This window comes from Oppia nitens, unplaced genomic scaffold (genome assembly GCF_028296485.1).
Source record: "Oppia nitens isolate AA-2021 unplaced genomic scaffold, nextdenovo-longstitch-racon4-pilon3 scaffold3_pilon_pilon_pilon, whole genome shotgun sequence".
NCBI lineage: Eukaryota > Metazoa > Arthropoda > Arachnida > Sarcoptiformes > Oppiidae > Oppia > Oppia nitens.
In genome coordinates this window covers 5,262,027-5,289,309 of record NW_026533221.1, presented here as the reverse complement: position 1 = coordinate 5,289,309, position 27,283 = coordinate 5,262,027, and the positions used below count along the sequence as shown (strand labels likewise).

General features: G+C 25.9%; 8 protein-coding genes and 1 non-coding gene across 9 annotated transcripts; 5 read left to right on the top strand and 4 right to left on the bottom strand.

The window, feature by feature from the left end:
• The first annotated feature begins 548 nt into the window (after positions 1-548).
• On the top strand, positions 549-2,319 carry LOC128957919 (protein arginine N-methyltransferase 1-like). The gene has a single exon (XM_054303735.1). The coding sequence runs from the start codon at positions 787-789 to the stop codon at positions 2,317-2,319; it is 1,533 nt and encodes a 510-aa protein (XP_054159710.1). The 5' UTR covers positions 549-786.
• Positions 2,320-2,863: 544 nt separating this feature from the next.
• LOC128957918 (kinesin-associated protein 3-like) lies at positions 2,864-6,074 on the bottom strand. Its single transcript, XM_054303733.1, has 8 exons — positions 6,030-6,074; positions 5,841-5,972; positions 4,907-5,402; positions 3,677-4,826; positions 3,499-3,597; positions 3,356-3,441; positions 2,953-3,302; positions 2,864-2,897 (listed from the first exon to the last, which is right to left on the bottom strand). Exons 1-8 carry the CDS (start codon positions 6,059-6,061, stop codon positions 2,864-2,866), a joined length of 2,379 nt encoding a protein of 792 aa, XP_054159708.1. The 5' UTR covers positions 6,062-6,074.
• A 200-nt stretch (positions 6,075-6,274) lies between these two features.
• LOC128958521 (replication factor C subunit 4-like) lies at positions 6,275-7,698 on the bottom strand. Its single transcript, XM_054304392.1, has 2 exons — positions 7,113-7,698; positions 6,275-7,059 (listed from the first exon to the last, which is right to left on the bottom strand). The coding sequence occupies exons 1-2, from the start codon at positions 7,469-7,471 to the stop codon at positions 6,327-6,329; spliced, it is 1,092 nt and encodes a 363-aa protein (XP_054160367.1). The 5' UTR covers positions 7,472-7,698; the 3' UTR covers positions 6,275-6,326.
• A 540-nt stretch (positions 7,699-8,238) lies between these two features.
• On the top strand, positions 8,239-9,819 carry LOC128958524 (protein LTO1 homolog). The gene is made up of 3 exons (XM_054304394.1): positions 8,239-8,849; positions 8,996-9,523; positions 9,684-9,819. Exons 1-2 carry the CDS (start codon positions 8,797-8,799, stop codon positions 9,471-9,473), a joined length of 531 nt encoding a protein of 176 aa, XP_054160369.1. The 5' UTR covers positions 8,239-8,796; the 3' UTR covers positions 9,474-9,523; positions 9,684-9,819.
• Positions 9,820-13,521: 3,702 nt separating this feature from the next.
• Positions 13,522-19,149, top strand: LOC128957917 (phosphatidylinositol 3-kinase regulatory subunit gamma-like). Its single transcript, XM_054303732.1, has 3 exons — positions 13,522-14,137; positions 14,263-14,351; positions 19,022-19,149. Exons 1-3 carry the CDS (start codon positions 13,623-13,625, stop codon positions 19,147-19,149), a joined length of 732 nt encoding a protein of 243 aa, XP_054159707.1. The 5' UTR covers positions 13,522-13,622.
• Positions 19,150-21,198: 2,049 nt separating this feature from the next.
• On the bottom strand, positions 21,199-22,084 carry LOC128957916 (mite allergen Der p 3-like). The gene is made up of 3 exons (XM_054303731.1): positions 21,909-22,084; positions 21,427-21,817; positions 21,199-21,360 (listed from the first exon to the last, which is right to left on the bottom strand). Exons 1-3 carry the CDS (start codon positions 22,082-22,084, stop codon positions 21,199-21,201), a joined length of 729 nt encoding a protein of 242 aa, XP_054159706.1.
• Positions 22,085-22,789: 705 nt separating this feature from the next.
• On the top strand, positions 22,790-24,555 carry LOC128958520 (arrestin domain-containing protein F-like). Its single transcript, XM_054304391.1, has 4 exons — positions 22,790-22,948; positions 23,008-23,491; positions 23,555-24,225; positions 24,303-24,555. Exons 1-4 carry the CDS (start codon positions 22,899-22,901, stop codon positions 24,511-24,513), a joined length of 1,416 nt encoding a protein of 471 aa, XP_054160366.1. The 5' UTR covers positions 22,790-22,898; the 3' UTR covers positions 24,514-24,555.
• A 296-nt stretch (positions 24,556-24,851) lies between these two features.
• LOC128958522 (thioredoxin reductase-like selenoprotein T) lies at positions 24,852-26,044 on the bottom strand. The gene is made up of 3 exons (XM_054304393.1): positions 25,352-26,044; positions 25,193-25,280; positions 24,852-25,132 (listed from the first exon to the last, which is right to left on the bottom strand). Exons 1-3 carry the CDS (start codon positions 25,790-25,792, stop codon positions 24,981-24,983), a joined length of 681 nt encoding a protein of 226 aa, XP_054160368.1. The 5' UTR covers positions 25,793-26,044; the 3' UTR covers positions 24,852-24,980.
• Positions 26,045-26,147: 103 nt separating this feature from the next.
• On the top strand, positions 26,148-26,220 carry Trnaa-agc (transfer RNA alanine (anticodon AGC)). Its single transcript has one exon. It is a non-coding gene; the product is annotated as a tRNA-Ala (tRNA).
• The last annotated feature ends 1,063 nt before the right edge of the window (positions 26,221-27,283 follow it).

The following is a 27,283-nucleotide window of genomic DNA, read 5'->3' as shown; positions in this document are numbered from 1 at the left end:
TTTAGAATATTTTATATTAATATTTTTAAAATAATAATTAGATGTTTTACAGCTATAACTGTATATTTGAATGTAATTTTGACTGAAAATTATATTTTAAGTGATTATTTGTTTATTTATTTATACAAAAATTATTTCTTAAGTAAACCACACTATATGTCAAATTAAATTTTATTTAAATAAAACTAAACTAATGATTGTTTTATTTTTAAATATATTTTTTTTGTAAAAAATTCTTACATATTGTTTCAAGTTTTATAAAATATAGAATTACACAATATTTTCAACATTTATGTAAATTTTAATGTAATGTAAATTTAATTTAATGTTAAGTATTATTATAATATATTTATGGGATTTATGGCAACAAATTATTTTAAAGGATATTCAAGAATCAAATATTAAAATCAAATAAAAATTTTCAAGATTTTTATCAAAATGTTGTTTGAAATATAATTATAAAAATATGTCTTTGATTTAACAAATCATATGAAAGCCAATACATGTAATATAGATGTCATTAGAGTACAGATGAAAGTAAGTGAATGACATGTGAGTGAAAATTGCGGTTAAAATACAGGGCTTTTCAAACATAGTGTTTGACTCTTGACTTAACAATTATTTTGATTATTAGTACTCAATGTTTGTGATTGTATTTAATGTTTGTATTGAAAGTCAAATCATTTCAAACTAACACTTAATTTGTGATTATATTTGTTAATCAAAACAATTATTACATCAATAGTTGACCTCATTTTTAGTCACATTGTTATCAATACTGTTGTTATGAATGATTGTATTTCTTATGGTTTGAATGACACGATGAGAGGTCGCGGAGCTTACAGACAGATCAAGAGAGAGAGTGAGGTCATTGATAGGTCAAGAAGTGTGACACCGACGGCAAGTGATAAGAGTACACAAAAAGTCTTCAGTCATAATGACATGAAAGTTGTTGTTTGTGACGACAAGAGACATGTTTTTGACGCCAAACGCCTTAAACCGGGCGTCAAAACTGTGACCACCAATCAAATGGCTGATGTCATCACCATTGATAGCGATGATGATATCGAAGAGATTACAGAAGTGGATATAATTGATAAATCAGACGTCGAAATGATTGATGACGACGAGGTTCAAGTAGTGGACAGTGATTACGAGTCAACGTCGACTACATTATCACTCGATGACCGACCGATTCGTGATTGTCGCCGATGTCTCAGAAGATTGACAACTAATGGTTACAGAGATCTCGAATACAATGAGTTGACGAGCGCTGACTTCTACTATAATCCACGTATTCATTGGACTGTCTTATCTCATGAACTGAAAGACAAGAATAGATACAACACTTATAAGAAAGTTATTGAAGATAATAAAGAGTCGTTTAAAGGCAAAACCATTCTTGTGATTAGTTCAGGCACTGGACTTATTGCTCTTATGGCGGCCAAAGCGGGCGCTAAAACAGTCATTATATATGATGGCAGAGGTATTAGGGAACTAATAGAAGCAGTTCTTCCGATTAACAGAAGAAATATTGGTTACCAATTGAAAACAAAGTTTCATGTAATGAGTGAATTGACTGATGACACTGTTCTTCCCGATGGCATTGAAAAGGTGGACATAATTGTGTCCGATTGGGCCAATCATTCACTTTTTTACAGATCAATGTTTAGTGAGTTTATAAAAGCGAGAGACAAATGGTTAAGAAAGGGTGGCCTTATATTTCCCGATTCATCGCATATGTATTTAATGGCCACTCACGACAATGTCCACAATCACTTGCGTAAAGACAAACGCTATTCTTGTAGTATGTTTGTCAAACATATTGACTATTGGGATAAAAATGTCTACGGATTTGATATGAATACCATCAAAAAGGCTGTCATCTTAGAGCCGTTTCACGAATATATAAATAATTCACAAATCGTCACAAACGAGACTCTCTTAAGACGTTTTGATTTTTACAAAATGACTTTAAATGATATCAATTTTGAGACATCTTTCAAGTTGACGACCAATAAAGATGACTATTTACAAGCATTTGTCATTGTATTTGATCTCATTTTCAGCAAAACTACTTCCTTACCGATGATGATATCGACGAGACCTAAATCTCCGAAAACTGTTTTGAGACCAACTATTTTATTCATGGATAACAAACAACATTTGCTTATATATACAGACGACAAAGTGATTGGAAATTTTAAAATGAGTTTTAGTAAAGACTTAAACTCAATGGCCATTAATATTGATTATCGATTCAAAAACAAAGTTTGTAATGAAATCAAAGAAAACCTCAAATTCAGGACATTTTCATAATGTATAACATTTTCTATATTTCATATATTTTTTGTCCCATTTTTCATTTTGCAATATTGTATTTATATCGTATGTTTTTTATATATTTTTTTAATTGTTTTATGTTTTAAATTTTAATAATTGATATTTTGTACCGTAATTGTCATATACTGCTGTTACTATAGATTGCTAGTACGGTAATAATGATTACCGTAAATGATTGAATATTTAGAATATATTTTCATTAAATACTCATTTTAGTGTTTTATTTCTTAACTAAAGTTAGAAATATTTGTTTTACAAAATAATATCTGTATTTGTTTCGAAGCAAAAATTTAAAAATAATTTTAAATATATTGTTTTTAATTTGTTTACTTTAATTAGTATGTTATTTGATATAGAGATCTAAAAATTTGTTATATTGAGCATTAATTGATTGATTGATATATAAATAGATTGATTTAAAAAATCACATTTTTCTAATTAACTGTAATAATGATATGTAAACTTATAAATGTATAATATTTGGAGTTAATTGTTGTAATAAATGGCAGTAAAATAGCTCTCAATTGTTAACCCTTGCGGTCGCTGTACTACTTCTGCAAAAAAAGTTCAAAATATAAAATAAAATGCTGTAATAGTATTAATAATTACCTATTTTTATATCCAGTTTGTGGTCTCTTTATAGCTGTGGTCACTAACGCTGGTATAATATCATGTTTTTTAGTGCTAACAAAAACAGGTTCATCACTGCCATCAATAGATAAGGACATGGCTTGCATTGACTGTTGAATGGAGTGTTCATCCGACAGATTGTCAGAACTCGAATCATTCAAAAGATCTGTTTTGATGAGTAGTTCCGGATATATCAGTGACTCATCCAAACCATTGTTGAGTTGATCTATAGTATCACAGGCTTGCGATTCAATCATTTCAAGCCATTGCTTATTATGGGAACAGAATTTTTCCTCTTTTATCTTTGAGGCCAAATCGAGATCACATTCCTAATAGTTATGCATTACGTTAATAAAGTAACAGATTATGACATTTTATTTACCGCTATCACATCAAGAGTGGCGTCGCATATCCTTTTGATATCTTTATTCCTGTCGTGCATAAGATCTATCAAATATGGGGCCACTTCTGCATTCAAATTGTATCTATAATTAGTTAATCAATTCAATTCAATTGATGTCTTACGCGAATCTTTTACGATCACATCTCTGGCTTCTGAATGTCTGACAAACATATAAAACGCGTAAATAATTTGAATGACTATCTCATCGTCTTTTTGTTTGGCTATAAATGACAAACAATTAATTTGAATATTTTAATCCAACAATTATTATACAGTATATACAATAACCATCAGTTATACCATTTAACAGATCGATTAAAAGTTGGATAATTTTGTTATCCATAAGACATAAACAACATTCTCGTTGATTGACAGCTGTTCCTATAAATATAGCTAATTGTAGAATAATATCATCATCGGTGGTATTTCCAACTTTAATTCTCTCGTAAATCCATTCAAAGAGATTGTATTCAATGAATAGTGAATACCAATCGATTTGAGTTAAAGTCAAGTTTGATATTATTGCTAAACATTCAACTATTATTTCTTCTTTGGTCTCATTGACCATAATTTCTATCAATTGTTTGTGATAATCAATGAATAGCATTTTGATGGGGTCGTCGTGATGGCTGATATTTCGCAACAGTTTCAACAAAAGTGGATCTTTTGTCTCAAAACATTTAACAAACAGTTCATTCAAATATGAATTATCGCACATTAATTGAGCGTTTCGTTGATTTAGAGCTAAATTGATTGCTAACGAAATGATCTCATTATATGTATTAGGGGTCGGATTCAGTACTTTTGAGACAATCAGATGAATGCATTCAGAAGAATAACTGAAGAGTGTCTTCCATTTGTCGTTACGACTGATTTGATATAAAATTGTTAATACAGTCTTCGTGTGTTTGTCTTTACTAAGAAAAGTAACTAATTTTAAGATGAGTCCCGTCTTTATTACGACAACTCGGAGCTGATTATCAAATATAAGATTATGCATTAGTTTTAAAGTATTGGAAACAAGATTTTCGTTGGTTAAGGATAATACTGGCGCCAACTTCTCGATAATTGATAACTCTTTCATCTGATTTTTATTTTCTATATATATCGACAACTTCTTGAGGAAGAGGACCACAACCAACAGCAACTCTTGTGAATCGCGATCTAATGTTTTGACTAAAAGTCGAATAATTCCTTTGTTAACCATTTTGATCTCAACTTTAGTATCTTCTGATAAGTTGAGTAACAAATAATAGACAACTCGAAGCAAATTATTTTGTTTACGGATTAATAGTTGATATCTCTTGAGACTCTTCTCAAAGTCTGCCTGTGCTGTCAGGTTGTAGTGTCCCTCTGCCAGTGCTTTCTTCTCGTTTAACTCCTGTATCCAACTGTCCTCTCGAGTCAGCTCACACTCAACTAAATCAAAACATATGGATCCGACTTTGAACTACAAGTAAATAATTAATTATTGGTAAGTATTAAGTTATTTGATTAAATCACTTAACAATAAATAAATGAATGTCTCACTTGACTTATGGTTATATGAAATTGAGAGTAATTTGAAAAACATGCAAATATGAAGACAATATTAATGGCCAATTCCAATGACTTTTTGCCATCTTCTCGAAGAACTCGAGCCAATGCACAAACCAATGTTTCATTAGTTGTCAATTCAATTAGATTTTCACTATTTTTACTTAATTTGAGTATTAAAAGTGAACCCTTTATTTTTTCGGGCAAATCTTCATAAAGAAGTTCAATGTAATGATCGAGTTTATCGATGACCGCTTCTTCGGTGGTATCTCTTGTCTCTGAATCAGGTCTATCGATGAGCATATTTTTCATACGATCTGATAGTGCTGTTTGTGGTCTAGTAGTTGCAACTTCTTTACGTGTTTGCAGATAATGTAATAAAGTGGTCAATTCATTGTATTTGGAAGCAGGTATTAAATCACACTTTTCGATCAACTCTTTAGCCAATTGCTTGATATCAGTCCATTCATCCAAATTCTTAACACGAATACTATTTATTTGTCAAAATAAATAATTCAATCAATTTTATAAATATATTGCAACTTAATTTGATATCAATAAAAATATATCAAATTTAGTATAAATTGAAAATCTTATTTAAAAAAATAAATTTATCAATATTTGTTGAGATTATTGTTTGAAGTATTTTATTGATATAAATAGCATTAATAACTGAATAAACTGAAATCAAATGGCATATCAATTGATACAAAGCATACTCTCAAGTGAGTCAACGATATATTACTGATATGCCTGTGCTCTCAACTGTGCTCTACCAGTGCTTTACAGCATCACTGATGCTGTCGGAGACTCTTTATTATCTAAAAGGTATTATACTGTAGTTTAACAAATGTTTTATTGTACATAAAGGCAATAGATGTGTGCGTTTAATGAAAATTATACAGTATTAATACACCAAATATCTCACATTTTCTGCAATTGTCGACTTTCCTCAAGCATAGTATCACCTAAATCACCGACAAGTGAAGCCTCTAATTCATAGTTTATGATAATTGCTTTTTCCGTCGGGTGGACATCAATAGAATTGGTTCGCAAATGTCTTCAAACAGAATAAATTGTGTCATTAATTAACAATACATCAAATTATTTGCAATACCTTTGAATGCAGTTTAAATCATCCAAATCCATATTAAATTTATAAAATACTAAATATATAATTTAAAAATTTAACACATTTTATGCTTTTAGAAATAACATCAAATACAACAACAAAAATATAATTATCATTTTTGTTGTGTTATTATAACAGAAAGAGAACGTTGCTATAGAGACAACATCCTTCAGTTAAAATTATTTACATTTCAAATATAAAAATAATTATTTAAAAAATCCTAAATTTTAATACAAATTAAATTATAATTATACAGAATAAATGATTAATTAATTAATTTATTTATTGTCTGTCAATTGTTTTGAGGACAATAGCGCCGATATCGAGGATTTGTAGGAACTCATCGGCGCCGTCGAGAAGTCTTTTATCATTGAAAGCAATGCGTTCACTAATAATTGACTTTTGTTTGTCTGACAATAAAAGTTGGTCGCAATCGATAAGCCAGTCATGAATTTGTAACAAAAACTGAGCGCCAGAATAACCTTCGGCTATCAGTTCTGTGACAAAATCAGTTAAGTTTTCGTATGATTTAGACCGACATATTTGAATAAATTGGTCGATAAATCGATTTGGTATATAACCGGCCACTTCATGTATGTCATTGATGTCAACTTCTTCATCAGATTCTTTAATCTGAGAAACAGATTGCAATAAAGTGATGGCACGCCTAAGATCTCCCTCCGATAATGTGACCAATTGGTTGATCAACTCATCACTTATACGAACCGACTCTAAATCGGCAATTTGTCTTAACTTGTCAACCGATAACTGTGAGTCCAATAGTTTAAACCGAAACGCTGAACAACGACTGACCAGTGGTTCAATAATTCTGGAAACATAATTACATATCAAACAGAATCGGGTAGTCTTGGCCTCCCTTTCCATAGTTCGTCTAAGAGCTGATTGTGCGTCGCGTGTCATTGAATCGCATTCGTCGAGAATAATCAGTTTTAAAGCGGGAATTGATTTAGTGGTCGTCGACACAGATTGTTGAGCAAATGACTTGACTTTTTCACTAAAACACAATAAAATTATTATATTTCAAACAAATAACACTTCAAAACATACCGAATGACACCAATTCCTCTTTCATCCGATGCGTTCAACTCTAAGACTCGGTTTTTGTATTGATTTTGAAACAGTTGTTTAGCCAACGCTATGATTGTAGACGTCTTTCCCGTACCGGGCGGTCCATATAATAATAGATTCGGTAATTCATTAAAACAATCAGTGGTCAAGTACTTGGACAGCATCGACACTATATGTGTTTGATAGACCACTTCATCAATAGTGTTGGGTCGGTATTTCTCGACCCATGGTTTCAATGATAACTTGATGTTTACTTTGACCACATCTTCCTCATCCATGGGCTCTTCTGTCGGCTGTGTAGTCGACGACTGTTTAAAGTTCTTGAAGAAGGTATTCATGATTTGTGAGTCCGATAAACAAGAGATCAATTGATGAGAAATATAAGACAAAAGAGTGTCAACAATGAAAACATGTCATCAAATGGTATGCTTTGGCGGCAATTCATTCATGACTTACATTCACTCACAACACGTGTCAGCACTGGTTGTGTCAAACATATCACGTGTTTGTTGTGTTGACTGTCACTGCGATACACAATAGAGTTCTCAAACAATTATGGTTTCGGTTTAGTTAAACCGTTAAAAATAAAACCAAAAACAGGTTTAGATTTAATTTATTGGTTTGATTCGTAAAATTTGTATAATTTTAATTAAAAATAACGGTTTGATTTAGTTTTAAGTTCAATAACTTTTTACTTTTTTGTATGCTTTCGGTTTAACTTTCGGTTCGGTTCGTAAAAAAATGAAACGATTCTCGACTTATAAAACACTTTTTGGCTAAAATGCCATAGAGTTGGACACTAATGGAGGAAATTGTAAAACAAATCAAACAGTTTTTTATATAATTAAGAAAATATTATTTAACATTAATTTATTGCTAAAAATATAACTGAAATAGTTTTTAATTAATAAACACAATATATTTATAATTAACTATTTGTAGAAAAATGATAAATAATTTGAAACAATTGACAAATAATGAGTTAATGGGAACTAATAGCTGGTGTATGAATGCAATGCATTCACTGTTTAATGACATCTATTGGTGTGAATGTGTATAACATTTGTATTATATTATCCAACATTTGATGCATTCATTCATTCATTGATCGCATTTATCGTATGTTTTGAGAGCATTGAGAGCACAACTCAAGTGATGACCCATACGTTGAATCAGTCGTTCACTTGAAGTCTCTAAGAAGTCATCTCATGTCTAACACATCCAACAAATTGATTCAATGGTTAAGTCATCTGATTATATATGATGTGATAATCAACAAAAAAAGTGATGACAAAAGTCAATGCAAGACATGAGGAATGATTGAAGAGTTGATTCATCGATACATTTGATTGAATATAATGTTTTGATTTGAGTTTTTAGAGCAAAGCATTCAACGAGTGATTCATTCATTGAAATCAATGCAATAAATAGTGTAAAGAAATAATGCAATCAATTGTGTGTTCAATACATTAATATTAATACTATAAACATATTATAGTTTGCATTACATGTGCTTTCATTTCGTTTAAATCAATGAAAACATAATATTTTGTATAACAATAACTGCTGTTATTATTGAATTTATATGATATTTGTTATATATATTTGTTAATTAATTAAATCAAAACAATTATTGTTTTTCATAACTAAGTGATTGATAATTATGGCAAAGGATTTCAACGAAGCCTTAGATGACATCAATTTTGCTGAACAAAGGTTTGCATTCATTGATTGTTTTACTTAATTATAACATCTTTTGTTGTAAAGATATAAATCATTTGTAAAGTATTTATAATTAGTTTTAAAAAATGGTATAATTTATGAGTAAAATGAAGAGATAATATAAATATGATATATGATAGACGTCACCGACAAATGGGGTTCACTCGGGGCTATTCGGTCGGAGAAGAGGCCGGTTGGAGGGATGGCTATGTGTTTGGCATACGGAAGGGCTCACAGATATCTGCAGAAATCGGTTACTATCAGGGCTTCACTCACGCGTGGATCTCAATTCTTGAGAAAGAGGATCTCAATAAACAACGAAAACTGACTGCTTTGCGGACACTGTTAGATATGACCCGTAATTTCCCGAAAACTAATCTCTTAGAGGAGGACACCATACAAAAGTTGGGTCGCATTCGCGCCAAATTCAAACAATGTGCGGCTCTTATATCGGGTACCAATGCTTACATGGAATCGGGTAGTTTTGGTGGTAGCAGTTGGACATCCATGGACTCGGGTCAGGGAACCTATTCAGGCACCTACTCAACCACCGGCTCAGTTCGCGGCTCATCACCCAATCCACCAAACAATATGAAAGGCGGAGAAATGTCTTTTTAATACTACTTTTGGACATCATTTTAGACATCATTTTCATGACATTTTAAAATGTATGATAAATTATATTTGTATATAAAGACTATTATATGAATTAATGCCTTTTCATTAATGAAAATATTAATTATAGTCACTATTTATTATTTTAAATCAATAATTATCAATTGTTATGTTAATGTTATTTTTATCAATATTTACATTTTATTTTAATAGACCAAATGCATGATATTTTGTATGATTTTAATTGTCAACGTGTTATTGATATTACAATTAGACGACTGTTATAATTGAAGACTTGAACAGTTTGGACACGAATTGAGTTTATTATATAATGAATAAAACGAAATGATTGGAAAACTTGTTAAATAAATATATTCTATAGTAATATAATTAGTATTATACTATATATTATATTTGTTGTTAAACTATTGTTAAATTTTAATTTTATTTATATAAAAGAAATAAATTATAATTTTAAATCCAATTTACTCTGAAATTTATTTACTTGTACTTAAATTATAGTTATTATAAAATTCATTTATCTTACTTACATATTATTTTTTAATATTTTAATTTTAATATACATGATACACAATTTTTTGAATATTAAAAGATTTTTAAAAATAAATAAAAGTACATGGTAAAATATGGTAAAACTTAAATATTATTTTATGAATTACAAATGAGTAAAGTTATATACTGTAAAATTATAAAGAGTCTTAAACAGCGGCGGCGGCGATGATAGCGGCGATGCTATTAATTACAATTATCGGGTCAACAATAAATTTGATTAAAAAGTGACCAAGGGCAATGTTGTAGATAATTTTAAACTAAATAAAATTGTAATTGGTCATTTTTAAATTAATTGTATGATTGGCCAGATAATTTATATTCGACTGTTTAAAAAATTTATAAATGATAGTCGACTGCAATTATCTGGCCAATCATATAATTAATTAAAAAATGACCAATTACAATTTTATTTAGTTTAAAATTATCTACAACATTGCCATTGGTAACTTTTTAATCAAATTTATTGTTGACCAGATAATTGTAATTAATAGCATCGCCGCCGCCGCTGTTTAAGACTCTGTACATTATACCTGTATATCATTCACGTTATAAATAGGAAAGTTAGTCTCCATAAAATCACTTATACATTGTATATCACAATATACTGATAGTAAAGAAAGTAATATAAAAGTTATCTTTAAAAATATTTGTTTTTATTTATCTTTATATATATATATAATTTACCTGTAAATTTATACAGTATATTAATCAGGGTTGGAAAAATACAAGGTTTTGAATTTTGACTTTGTATAATACAGTATACTACAAATACAATGTACTGCTTGTCTATACTATAAATTTACTACTATATAATTTGTTCAATGTTTGTTCCATATTTGTGTGACGCAAACAATTACTTTTAATGTGTCGGCGATTATTAATAATTTTAATTTATTAAATAAATAATAATAATTAAATAAAATATACTTTTTATAATACACTGTATATTTTATAGCGCGTGAAAGCATTGTTTAGTAAAGAGATAGATTGCGAGAGAGTATTGTTGAACGTGTTAACTATTGATACACATTTTATTACGTGGATCTAACTAGTATTATACAAAATTTAAAACTAATATACTGTATAATATACAGTGTATATTATGTTAAAAATTACTTTAAAATATTTAGAAAAAATATAATTGCTAGAAAATGCATTATTATTATAATCGTCTCTAAGTTATAATAATCAAATAATTTAAAATAAAAAATGAAATTCAATAAAAAAAAATAATATTAAATATATATTAATTATAAAACATTATTTACTTTGCTTATATCAATGCTTTTATTACTAGTTGGTGCAAACAAAATTTTGTAAACAAAATTGGTCATGTATTTTACATTGTATTAAACTCTATATTACGCTTTGTATTATACAAATATTTTGTCTCTGCCAACAATGATATTAATATATCAAAACTTAGAGTACCTTTTATGCAGGGTTGCGAAAGGGGGGGGGGGGTAAGGCCATCTTACCCCCCCCTGAGGTCGAGATTTTTAGGTTTTACCCCCCCTGGCCTAAAGCCAAAAAGTTAGGGGGCCCCCTACCAATTTTTTTGATTAGTGTAAAGTTTAAAATTAAATAAAAATATAAATACTTTATTAAGTTTTAATATAAATAAATAGCTTATCTTAACAAAATAAATAGATAAAAATACTTAATTACATCAATTTAACATTATTTACACCAGTTGGGGCACTCCACTAGTTCCCTAATAAATTCCCACCAATTTTCAAGAAATTTTTTCATTTATGTAAAATTTAATATTAAACAAAAATATAAATACTAATTGAGTTTTAATATAAATAAATAGCTTATCTTTAGAAAATAAATAAATATAAATTTGTTAAGTACTAAAAAAACTATTTAGAGTTGGGGCATTTCAAGGGTGGATAGTCCCTTAATAAATTCCCTCCAATTATCAAAAAAATATTGATGTTTTTATTTTATAAATTTATAATAATTGTTTATGCTACTTAATAAACAAATTGATCTGTATTTTTCAGATTTTTTAATAATTACTAATTAAATTAACTAAATTACAATTTAATTTTTTAAGACAATAAATTCACTACAATATCATTAATTTTAACAACATTGTAAATAATTAATTAAATAGTAGACAAGTAATTATAGTAATTGTTTTTATCTTATATATATTATGTAAAATTTCATTTTTTAATATTGTAAAAATAATATTGAAAATATATTTTGAGTCTTAAGAAATTAAGTTGGAATATTTTTCTTTTTTAAGAAATTTATGTGAGAATTTATGAAGAATTTAATGGGAATTTAATGGGAATTTAATGGGAATTTAGTGGGAATTTAATGGGAATTTAGTGGGAATTTAGTGGGAATTTAGTGGGAATTTATTGGGAATTTATTGGGAATTTATTGGGAATTTATTGGGAATTTACTCAAATTTGGGAAAAATTGTCGTTTAAAAATGCAATAAAAATTGTTCACCCCCCTATACCCCCTATACCCCCCCCCCAAGCTTTTTCAAAAATTTTGACATTTTACCCCACCCTATACCCCCCCCCTGAGATCGAAAACCTTTCGCAACCCTGCTTTTATGATATTTTTAAATGTATTTTTGTTTAACTATTATATAGTCATTAAGCTTTATAAAATTAAATTGTGTACAAATAAACTAGTAATAAATTAGTAATGGTAAGTTTATCCTACTCATTATTTTATATAAATTAAAAAGCAATTATAAAATATTAATAATTGTTTTTGTTATATTATATGTTAGGCATTTATAAAAGGTATTGATATAGCCTATACTATAGGCCCTATAGTTTTGTGTTCAACTGTATATTACAATGTATAATAAGATACCATTTCTATGTGAACTTATGCACAAAATTTGTTAAAATTGTTAAATTATTTAACAGTAAATCAATTCATCAATGAAAATATATAAATTTAATAAATTTAAATTGTATGATCATTTATCTACATTGTAATATTTTGGCAATTGTTATCAATGACATAAGCATAATAATGAATTTACTAAATGTATTGCTAATTATATTCAAATTATTAATTATGTAAAAAATTACATACAAAAACAATTGGTATAATTTCATAATTAAAAATGTCTTAATTTATGCATGTACATGTATTATTTTTTATATATACTTATTTATACATATTTTTAAAAACATTTGAATTTGTCAAATTATACATTTTTAATAAATATTAATTAAAATCTATATAAAAAATAGAAAGTATTAATTGAAACGTCAAAAATCAAATGACATAAATTTGATCGCCAAATACGTTGTTAGAAAACAACATAATATTTATAGAAATTTTATTTATAATTATATATAAAAATATGAAATTCTGTCGGAATTTCCGAAATATTGACTGATTTCCTCTAATGATATGAAAATGAAATCATATCCTATAGGAAACATAGATACAAACCTTTTGGTTAAATCATCAAATAATGATATTTGATAGCAGTATTTCAAACATTACAAATCATTATCTTTTAATTTTTTAGTGATAAAACAATAGTTGATTAACTAAATTGAATTCAGAATTTAAAGAGTGGCTTCAAGTATGGGTCAGTCGGGTTCGTCCACTCGACACAGAAAATCGCTTTTTAGTAATCAATTTGAAAAATTTGAAAATCAGATCTCAGATGAATCCGATTACGTAACTCTGGTTCGGGTGACTACCAGTCAAATTGATTTGACTCCCGAAAGAAACTCAACTATTGACCGACAATTTCTTCGACCGACGCCTACATTTGCAGACAGAAGTCGACCAAAAACAACAATAGAACCAAATATTTATAGCGATATCAAGCAATATATGCGACCGAAGACCACATTAATTGAGAATCAAATCATTTGCGAAGACATCGGCAATGAATCGGCATTTAGTTTGACACCACCGACACCTCCACCAACAAACCGACCGTTAAGTTATGCCAATCACTGTTCACTGCAATGTGTTTGTAGTGATTGTCGGTTAACTCGTTATAATCTATTGAATTGGTTGTTACCTAACTGTACCCGAGTTAGTGCCGAACGTCTACTGAGGGGTAGATCTGACGGAACTTTTCTGGTTCGGTAAGCATTCTCTTTATACATCTATTAATATATTTCTCTAAGGAGTTGACCCTAAAATGCCAGTCTTTTCTTTATTTGTGTCAAAATTTATTGATTAATCTAATGTTTTTGATGTCTGTATTTAGAAAAAGCGAGAAATTTCCCAATCAATACACCCTATCGTTTGTGTGCGGATCACACATCAGACACTGTCTTATATTGAGATCAGTTTACGGTTAGTTATATTCAATTTTTCCATTTTAATACATTTTTCATATATTAAATAATAAATTTTTAATATAATTATACGACACAATAATTATGTATTCAATGACTTATATTTACAATTCAAATAATTTTTATTATATTAAAGTTGTATTGTAGTTAATATACTAAAATGCCATCACTTAATAACGTCAATTATACTATACCTTTAACTATACATTGAAATTAAAGTTAAAGTAGAAATTGCAATTTATTTTAATAAAATTATACTTTATTTATCTTAGTAAAGTTTCTATTATAAGATATATATATTATTTGTATGTATGTATATATATATATATATATATATATATATATATATATATATATATATATATATATGTGTGTGTGTGTGTGTGTGTGTGTGCATAATTGCCATCATAATACACCAAATACAGAGTGTATAATACAGTATATTATTATGTTTTTCATAAGTATAATAAACATAATTAGTAAATCAATTAAGTTATGATAAATACAGTGTCATAGTTATCATAGTAATGGTATATATTGTAAGAAAGCATACTATAACTTAAAAACAAATTTTGTGTCAATCCTTTAGTTAATTAATTCAATTAGGTTTTCATGATATAGTTTTGATAAATATCGATTTGATAATATTTTGTTTTATAAAGTTTTTTAAGTTATTAAATTTTTGATATAATTATGGTATTGTATTTTTATTTTAGTTTAAATCATTTTGTTATATTTTTCCAAAATTATTGTGTAAACTGGCTTTTTTAGCTAACAATGTTAAATATAAATAAAAGTTTGGAGATTTAACATATTAATGAAAAATATATTTTTAATATTTATACTGAATTTTTTTATTGAAAATTCTTAAAATACAAAAATCAATTTTTTATTAAACAATATAAAAAATATTAATATTAAAAAATCGACAGGAATTAAATATATATAATATAATATTAATATAATGATAATTTTGATTTACTTCCAATTTTTGGCTAATTATTGATTTTTAGTACTAAAATATACACCCACTCTCCTCTCATATGAACTTTACAAAACCATACCTAAAATTATTGCAGTTTGTGTTCAAAATAAACAATTTAGCAAATAATTCATGCCTTTAATTACTCCCACATTATATCAATAACATCGTAAGTTAGGCTTTCATTTTATTAAAAACTAAATGTTAATTAATTGTCTATTTATTGATGAATTTAAGTTATCACATCTATAACATTAATAATATAAGTTATACCATAAAATATTTGTGAAATAAAATCTATTTCAATTAAAATTGGTTTTTATGTCATTTATTTATAATTTATCAAAATCTCTAATACTTTCATATTACTATAAATTATAGTCTATAGTGCAGTAGACTATACACTGTATTTTTATAATACAAATTGTGTATCAGTTTATCGTTATATTGTAAAGTATTACATTATATAAATACAGTACTATACTATATATCATAATAATATAGATTTTAAGATTTTTTTTATCCAAACTTGTTTTACACAAACCTTTATTTATAAACACAATGTATTAAACATAAATACTATATATACTAAACTAAAATGTCTGTTTTATAATAAATTATAGTTATTTTTGTGTCATTTTAAAAGCGCTACAATAATGAATACTTCACTAAATATACAGCAATTATTTATATAAAAATTATTCAAATATAAATAATATAAAATTAGTTTTTATTCTAATTTTTGACTATTATTTTATAGTATCAAAGTTTTTAAAATAATATTTAATTACTTTTTAACACATTAATCGGTTTGTTTAATAGAGAATAATTAAATAATATTAATGTTTCAAATAAAGATATCTAATTATATTAACTTATCAATTATAGACAGTAAATAGCTTATACAGTAATTAATATTTAATATTTAAAATTTAACATTGAGTCTAAAATATAATATTAAATTATATACAAAACTTAGAATATTACAGTATTAAATTGTTAATAATACATTATGCTATACTCAATAATATACATTATATATATTATTATTATATATACAGTATGTTATTATTAGTATAATATATAGTATATACAAATTATATATTATATACACTAGATATGTATAATGATGCAAAGATATAACTTATATATAGATAATTTATGACCATCAAATATTGGTTAGAAAAGTAAAATAAAAATAAAAAATTGTTAATTATAGATAGTAGTAAATTTATCAATCACTAATTAAATAGTAAAGTCTTTAACATTGTTAATAAATTATTTATATATTAATACAATAAAATACTGTATAATCTATAATTAAATTAACGAAAGCCATTGATATAATTTATTTATATGATATATAAATTATTTATTAAAAAACATTTTTAATTAATTAAAATTATAACTAATTTCATCTTTAAATAATCATTTTTTTGCAAATCATGTAATAAGACTATATTAGCAATCAATAAGAAAAATATTATATAATTGTGTTTAATAATAGCATTTATTTTTAGAGTATGTGAATAGAGTATTTAGTTGTATATATAGTACTATAATATTTATACAGAATATCATATATTCAATGAATGTTATCTTTAAAAATATAGTATACTTTATAGAAATATATTTTCATTAACTTAAAAATTAATTCTATTGTAAATTATAGATATTTCATATTAAACCACAAATGTCAACAACAAATATTTAAATCTAAAATACTATTAAATAACAGCTAAGCTATAGTGAGATCCAACCTTTTTATCACTGCTTATGAAGAATAGGTTTTCATAAAAATTTATTTTTTCATTTATAAAGCACTGTATATAACATTTAATGACATTTCAAAATGATTTTATAGTAAAAAATAAAATATTATCCCCCATAAGTTTTTAATGCCAATTAATTAAATGTATTTAATATTGTTAAAATATAAAATTACCAATATTATGAATAATAATAGATTATGGTTTGATCTAACATTAATCTAATTTTATTGATATATAATAGTGTATTAGATTTGTTGGCCAAATGACAAATAATATATAAATAGTAAAAATATTGATGCATTTGAACAAATCAATTGAATTTCTTATTATAATAACAATTATGTTTATTCTATGATTAATAGATGTAACGAATTAAACGCTAGCTTTCAGTATAATTCACTTTCCATTCATTTATTGAATACTGCTTTTCATAATATAAAGACTTTTCGTTCACATTTCAGTAGTTTGTGTTTTCTCTGCTCAGACATCGGAAAAGTAGGTCATTCCCGGACCTAACTCTCGACTCACATACAATGTATTGTAATAAACGGTTAGAAAAACATTAAATGTATAGAAAAATCAAATTATAATCTCTTTATATTTGTCTTTTCCTAATCGCAAGTTTGTTTTGCACTAGAGTTGAATTTTTCAAAATAAATAATATTAAAATACAAGTTTTGTAACAACAAAAATCAAAAAATAATAATGAGCTTAACTCATACTATTTCACAAAATTTAATATAAATTAAATTTGTCGCTACATTTCAAATAAATATGATTTTAATAGTTATTTGCATAAGTAGTTACCCAATGCTCATGTGTTTCAAAATAAATGTTAACTTAAGTGTTGAGCCGTCACTTCACAATCAATATAAAAATACTGATGTCTTGATGGTATAGGATGTGAGACTAAAATAATATCATTACTTATCAGTCAACACACAAGTAACCAATAAATGGTTAAACAACTCAAAAATAACATATCAATACATTATTGAATATTAAATGTTTTATTTTCAATTGATTTCAATAGTTTATGCAATTTACAGTATTAACATATAATGTAATATTTAAAAAAATACCACATACAACATGTCTATCAATATTTATATATATTTTTACAGAATTTATCAAAAGTAAAAAATTAATATTTTATAGTTATAAATAAAATATTAGTTTTTTTCAAAGATCACTATAAAAATAGAATTTTAAACCTTTATAAATTCATATATTCAATATATCAAACTATTTTTTCAAAATTAATAGATAACAACTGTTAAAATATTAAATCAATAATTTCTAAGATTTATTAATATTTATATACAATAGTTTATTAATACATATTACAAATCATTTATGAAGATTTTATTAATTACCGATATATAATAAAAGACTAATATTACAATTTTTACTAATTTAGAAAAAATTGTAGAATATTAATGTTAAAACATAATAATTATTTTTGAAATTTATATGTATATTTAAATTATAATGTAATAAAACCTCTACTATAAACTATAAGTAAAAAACATTGCCTATTAAGTAATAATATTTCTGTGAATATTAAAGTAATCTAAATAATTAATATAACATTTGACTTATATTATACTAAATAGTATTTTGACTATATTTTGCTAATATATTAATTTTTTACACAAAAACGCAAAACATTTTTTTAATTTATATTTATTATATATATTCATATCATAAGAAATCATTATATATTGCTTTTTATACAAAAGCATTATATAATTTTTAATAACAAATGTTATATTAAAATATATTATATACTAAAATCGTAATGAAAAAAAATAATTTATTTGAATCTGTAATCATATATAACATATTCTATAAATAAATGCTTAAATAAATGTTTTTTAATCAGAATTATTATAATAATGTTTTTTTCTGTAGGTTTTGGTTTGAAAGAGCCGTACAAATACTCAACACTACAACAGTTTGTATTTCATTACGCAAAGCACTCACTCTCTGAATTCAATTGGAAACTCAATACAACTCTTAAATATCCAGTTTTCGCTTGAATTCAATAAATATAATAACAATTCAATAAAACAATCGATTGATTCGCAGTTTTAATATTATGTCAAAAAAATTTTGAGTTATTAATTGGATATAAAATCACTGAATCTCTAAATTTTAATTTATTACTGTATTACATATAAATTAACATTTGTTTTTATTTTCTAAAAATATTATAATTAAAAATAATAATGTTAAGATATATTTTGTTTTTAAAATATAATTATTTTATATAATATAAATGATATTTAATATTTATTATATTACTATAAATACAGAATATAGTACATGATAATATTTAATTATTAATTTTTGTATAAATATTATTTAATAATTTTATCTCTATTTAGAGTATTTTGTTTATTACTTAAAATTTGTTTACAAAATTGTATAAAAAATATATGCAACAAATTAAATTGTGATAACATTTTTAAGTTAAGCAATAAAATAAAGTATAAAAGCAATACTTACGTTAAGATAACACAAAATTTTATTTATTAATTCGTTAAAAATTGTACTATAAATGTACAACTTATATACAAAAAAACTTTTTAATATATTAAATATATTTGAATAATAAATCTATTGACTTAATGTAAATTTTTAATTACAATCTGATCACTTAATTAAAAATTAAAATCCTTACTCAAGTTAGTAGTCACAGTCAATAACTCTATAATTATTTATAAATTATAAAAAATATTAATACTTTTGGATTTTTTTTGTTGTTTTATGAATTACAAAAGATTAATCAAATTATTTATAAGTTAAATATAATCACTGAAGTTAAACAACACTGATATCAGATAAACTTGACTTTAAAGTTAATTTTGCGAAAATTTATCACACATTTAATAAATATTTGAAAACTCATTCATTTATTTTAAATAAATAGTGTACAGTATATCAAAAACTCTAATAACTATAGTATTCATTCATTAAAAATTGAAATTTTTATGTAATATTAATAAAAGTCATGATATATGAAATGTATAATCAATTTGAAGGACAGTAATTGTATTGTCAGTTGAATTAAGAGTGACATCAAAGCCAATCATTCATATCATTGATGAAAGAAAAATAAATTTAACACAAAATAATCAGTTATTAATGTTGAGTAAAATTATAATAATTTATAAGTTTACATATTATTAAATCAAAATACAAAAATTATTATCAATTTGCCAACAAAATGGGATGCATTGGCTCAACACTAATAGCGGCTAAACACCGATTGTCAGCGAAGAAAGCTAAACGACAGTTTCAAATACCAGATATTGTCATTGAAGAGTATATATCGAGATCACCGACAGATCGGATCAATTTGCATGAAAGTGAAGACTATATATGGCTTACAAACAATTCGACACAATTGTCTCCAAAATGGTTTGTTCACAACTGTTCCAACGTTGAGGCAGATTATCTGCTAAGAGACAAACCTGACGGTACTTTTCTTGTTAGAGAAAGTAGCCGTTTTGAGGGACAGTATGTTTTGGCCGTTTCTCTACATTATTTTATTCATCAGATGCTAATACAGAAAACAGATGAAGGCTTTGGTCTAATAGATCCCGGAGTACATCCAACCATTGATAGTTTGATCACTCATTATAGTCAAGTTTCACTAAAATCTAAAAACTCTCATTTGGATACTAAACTATTTAAAGGCATCTTTGAGTAAGTTTTGAGTTATTAATTGTTATATAACTATATTATTATTTACTTTATGTATTAAAAGTACTTATATTATATTTCATATATTTGTTTAAAAATTTCTATTAAAACTAATATATGAATAATATGTTACAATGTCTTATAATGTGTTAAAAAATATATACTGAAAATATATTGTATAAAATGTTGTTATAATGCTTAATTTAAACAAATTTTGTATTTAATGATATAAAAATGTGATGTAAAAATTAATATGACAAGTCTATAAATACAGTATAATAATAATTATAATGGAAAATAAAGTATTGTATTTACTGTTATAAAATTTATTAAAATTGATATTTTATTAAATAAAATTAAAGCAAATTATGCTTTAAGTGCTATAAGTTTATTGCAAAGTAAACAACAGATCTGATCCAATTAGCGTAAGTACTAACTCTTGTATAGACATTGGGTAGTCGATCGTGAAGACAACGAGATGACCCAAATGAGACAACCCCTACAATGACACCATTTTGTACGAGTGGACCACCAGAATCACCCTATTTTGATAAATACATTGATAAATGCAAAGTTGACGAAAAAATTGATAATTGATAAAAACTTACATTACAAGCACTTCTATACTTATCCATTGCACATATCATACCATTAGTTACAGTGATTGGTGACCATATATCAGAGCACTGGCGACGACTAATTACACTAAGATTTGCAACTTTTAGTGTTTCTGACACTTCATAACTGGAAGTCGATATACGGCCCCATCCGGACACTGTTACTATTGAGTTAGGTCTGGGATCCATTGATCGGGAAATATCAATGATATTAGCGTTTTCACCAAAACTAAAGGGCGCCGACAGTATCAGCACCGCTATGTCATTGGCATTGGTTCGCGGATTGTAATTAGGGTGCGGTATAGCTCTTCTTACTTCTATTAATGAACCCGTTTTATGAGTCAATGTGTTGTATCGGACTTTATAAACAGTATTTCCAGGTCTTGTAGTTTTTAATAAAATAAAATAAAAAACTTAAATGACTTAAAATGACTAAATTGATTATATGTACAGTATTTAAGTTGATTACATACCCGCTTACACAGTGAGCTGCCGTCACAATAGCGCTCTGGTGTATAAAAAATCCGCCGCAAATGAACCGATCGTTGGCCATCAATGCGATCTGATACGGACACTCACCCATTAAGGCATCCCTACCACCGATTACTCTCTCATCTTTAAGCTCATCCTTGTCTACATCGCTATTCATTAGTATTACATTAATACTTAATAAAGTTATAAAACTTTTCAATAAAATTGACATTTTTATGTTGTCTCTGATTATAATTGTATTAAAACAAAATGTTGTAATAATTTTTATATCAATTGTGTTTAAATACATTCTAATTGAATGTCATCTAAATATGAAAATGTGTTTATTATTTAGTTTAATCACGAATTTAACTGAATGTATGGCAATGTTTATCACGATTTGCATAATTTATATACACTTTGTATAATATTATTTACATTGATATACAAGTGATTTAATAGAAAAAATAGGTCATTTGAGAAATAATTTATATTAAAAAAAATATTATCAAGTGGTTAAGTATCAATATATTCAATAATAATATCTATTATTATTATTTGAAAATTATGGAATATTCTTATATTATTTTTATTTTATATCTTTACTATTAATTGTCAATTTTAAAACATTATAAGAAATAATGAATTAAAAAATAAATGCTTTATTTTGATATCGCTATAATTGAATTGAAGTCATAATAAATAATAATAAGATTTAATATAAATTTTAATTATTAATATTATTCAACTATATTATTGAATTAATTAATAGTAATATTAAGGGTAATAGTAATGAAAATATTTGTTACATTAATACAAATAAAATGTCGTAATTTATGTTTTATAACAAAAGCGCCAAATATTTGGTTAAAAATTTGAATTTGAATTGAGTTTTGATTATAAATGTATTGAAATGTTAACTCAATTGTCATTTAAATGAATTGTTTTGATTGTAATCATTGTTTTGTAGTCAACGTTAAGACATATCAACTATGGATACCAATGATAATGATATCATTGGTGAAGAAGTAGACTCTTTGTCGTAAGTATTAACTAATTATATGCTATTAAGTCTTAATTGAATTAACATTACATTTACAGCGACGACAATGCAATCAATCATTTATTTGAGACCAACTGTGACATCGACCTCAACAACGAGTCTTTAATTTATGAATCATTTGATGTCTCTGTTGATGGCGAAGACAATTATCTGCAAAACATAAATACCATTAAACCAGTTAAAAGCCAAACAATCGGCGAGTTTTGTATTAATAATTGCAATGATATTATCAAAAGATTAATTGATGACAACGAAGAACTTAAAAAATACAAACAAATATTAGTTGATATTGAAGAGCAAAACGTGGAACTAATAAAAGATAAAGAAGTTTTACAAACAGAGATCAATCAATTGAAAGAAAGTTTTGAAAAAAGATTGTCACTGAAGAGCGAAGATATTGATTGTTTGAACAAAAGTTTGTTTATTTGCGAGTCTTTAAACACAAGTCTTCTCAAAGAATTAGATGAGAAAAACAAAGTACAGCTCAAACTCGAGTCTTATGTCAAAGAACTTGAAGACAAAGTATTGAAGTTTTGTAATAATTTTTAATAAATTTAGTTATAATTTTTTATAATTTATTTTTAGTTGTATTATCTGGAAATGCAATTAATGGAAAGTCAAAAGATTGAGCAACAGTTGACCACATCCTATGAAAGTGCGAGACAAGCGTATACTGAGGAGGAAGACAACCGTTACAAGACTTTGGAACAGTTGCAGAGTGTTTACGTGGAGTGCGCTCAACAACAGAATGATATCAAAGATCTTAAGATTAATATTCATGACTTAGAGCGAGAAATAGCTGATAAAGACAATGAACTTTGGTTTTATAAGACTAAGTTTGATGACTCTTTCCGTAACTCTGTTTACAACAACAATAATACCACAAGAAAGACGAGAGATTCTCAAACAAGAGATTCAATTTTATTTAAAACTCATTCAGAAATTCCTGACTATTCCTTTAGTGTCAATGAAGACGAAATGGATCACATATTCAAAGATTTTAATGATGAAAGTCCTGTTAAACCTTTCATTACTAATAGTGATAATATTTATGACGAGAATTTGAATTCTTGTTTTAGTCCGGAAAACATATCTCCAATAAAACGTCCCGTCAGTGATGAAAGCAATGAATTACACAACAGATCTGAAATAATAGATAATTCAGAAACAGTCGTCACTAATGGAGTCACTGATGGAGAGGATCTAAATATTGTAAATTCAAATGAAGTTGTGATTGAAAAATATCTGTCAAAATGGTAATTATATATACAATAACAAGTTATTTGTTTGTTTGTTCTCTCAATTAATTGCAATTTTGTTATTATAAATATAGGTTTTGCAAAATGATGACATTCTTAGCAATCATTAATATGAAGACAACATTTCGAGTTGTTTTATCATTGATTTTGTTGGTGTTTTTGACAAATATTTTATTGACTCAATTGTTTGCTACAAAATTGCCGGCCTATACCTCTTGGGAAGAGATCATATATAAACTATTTACGCCGTATTTAACTAAAGTCAAGACAAGTAAAACACAATAATAAGGTATTCGTGAAATTATCATTTTATTTCACTACAAATAAAACTTGAAATATCATTGTTTGTTATTTTTGACGCTTAAAATGTTTTTTTAAATTTATTTTAATAGATATATATATATATATATATATATATCAGAGTATAGAGATGTTTAAAAACTGTTGATGTTTTCTGTATATTTTCAATATATTGTAATAAGATTTGGTTTATAAATTTTTACTACCGGTAATTATTAAATAAAATTTTAATTGAAAATCAATTAAATTTAAGTTTAAATTAGTGCACCGTTTGGTGCAAAAAAATAATTTAACAAATTAATTTAAATGTCATTTGTGGCAAACTATTACAAAATATTATTAATTCAGTGGAGAAATAAAACTAATACTATGTCGTTATAAACTTGATTAACAATAATAACAAAAAAAATAATTGAAAAATTCATACAAAAGTATATTAAAACAATTAATCACTAAACTGGTCTACCGGGTAATGGCATTGAATTAAAATCTATATTCATATTCATTTGATTAGCGTATAACTTGTTTTGGTTTTCAATTATCTCAAACATTTCGGGAGGCGATGGTATGCGACCAGTCGTTATTTTGGACCAAACGGGGACATCTGTTGTTTAGTAATTATTATCATTAATAATATTATAAATGTCTAATAGATATTTCATACCATTATAGTAGATCTCGAAGGCGCCGCTTGACATAAGATGGCTCTCTATGGTATTACTCAGGAAGAATAACATGAGACAAGCGTACATCTGATGGATAGACAAAGACATTCATTTAATAAACAAATCAAATATATTAAAATCAATGCAATCAATAATACCTTGTGTTGAGTCATCCAAAACCAGACACCGGGTGTCGGGACACCCATTAGTTGGAAGGGATTGACATTAGCCATGAGTAGTGCTATGATTACTAGTTTGAGGACAGATAACAACTGAACGACTTTGTTTTTGATTAAACCGGGACTGTAATTGTCACCAATGATATTGATTTGTGGGAACCGTTCAGAAATCAGATGTGAATACTCATCAAAAGCCCGTTTATAACCACATGAATAGCAATACAGTATCTTAAGTGTCGGTCCACTTGCGGGTGCTTTTAATGTCATCGAAGGGATCTCCTTCTTAACAATCGACGCCATATCAGGACCCGAATTGTGGTCATTATCTGAAGTAGTCCTCTGTTGGTGACCGACCAGTATATCCCGTGCCGTGAAGGCCACAAATATGAGGAAAATTATCAAAAAGTAGTTATTTTCCATCTTTTTTGAGATTTGTTTACACTTTGCTTATGACTAAACACTAATCCAATCAGTTATTGGTCTCAAATGTTGACCAAAATCGAGATCACACCACGTGTTTCATACAATCATTAAAATACGTAAACAATTTGCAATCAATTTATAATATAAATCAATGTAAACAATGTGTTGTTAATCAATGCATTTATCAATGATTTACACAATTAAACCCTAAATAACGTCAATCACTGGTTGGCTGTCAATGATTCCTAATGTAATGTATCACTAATCACGTGATACACAGTGTATTACACTTACAATTCAATGTGATTTCAATTGGAATTATTATAACATTATAGTCATATGAGGACATATCGGGGGCGTAGCTCAGATGGTAGAGCGCTCGCTTAGCATGCGAGAGGTACCGGGATCGATACCCGGCGCCTCCACTCATTAATTTTTGCATTCACATTGAACAAACTAATTATTAACATTTATTTAAATTTTTGTTTTAGTCTATTTTTGCTAAATTATTATATTATTAAAATATAGTACTATATTTCACTTTATTTGTCATAATTAATATACAGTAATTTGATTGTTTTGATGAATAATTTTAACTAATATTTCAATAAATAGTAATCAAAACAATAATTGTGTTAAAAAAGTTTGTGAACTAAATCACTATTTACTTATATAATGCATGTATTGTATGTTTAATCCAACAGAAAGTATTTAAATATTTAATATATCTTAATAACTAAAGACTTAACTTCTTAGGAGTAAAACAAGTAAATTAACTTTTGTGGTGAAAAACTAATGGCAAAACTTTTATTTTACATTAAATACATAATATGGGACACAATAAAACAGTTTTGTGATACTTTAAATACTAATTTTTAATGTTAATTCTAGGAAGTCATAAATAATTTAAAATTAATATATTTTAAAAATTATATATATTTTTTAGCAATTATTAGTTAATTATAATTTATAATTGATGTTAATATTGTAATAATTTTTAGAAACATGTTATTATAGCGGTATTTTATAATACAAATTAACTTATATTTTATGAATTGCTTAATATATAAATATTTTAAATCTTGATATTTTAGTTTATAAATTTTTAATTAATTCATAAATTAAAAAATAGCTTTAATTAATATATGATAAACTAGTTTCAATGTGATTCAATAAAATAAATTTTAATTTAATAAATTATTAAATCAAATTTATAATTTACAATTAAGATTGTTATTTATTAATATTATTATTACAATATAAGTTCATAATTATTATATATTTTTAACCTTTTATTTGTAATTTGTAAAAAATGTTTGTTTTATTTTTTCTAATTTTATCACTTTTAGCCTAAATTTAATAAATTATATCTTTAAGAATGAGTGTAAGAGTAAAGTGTTTATCTCTCAAAGCAAATATTTATCACAATTTTAGTCACAACAGTGATAATAAAATGTTTTTTTTTAATAATTGATATATTTTTATAAT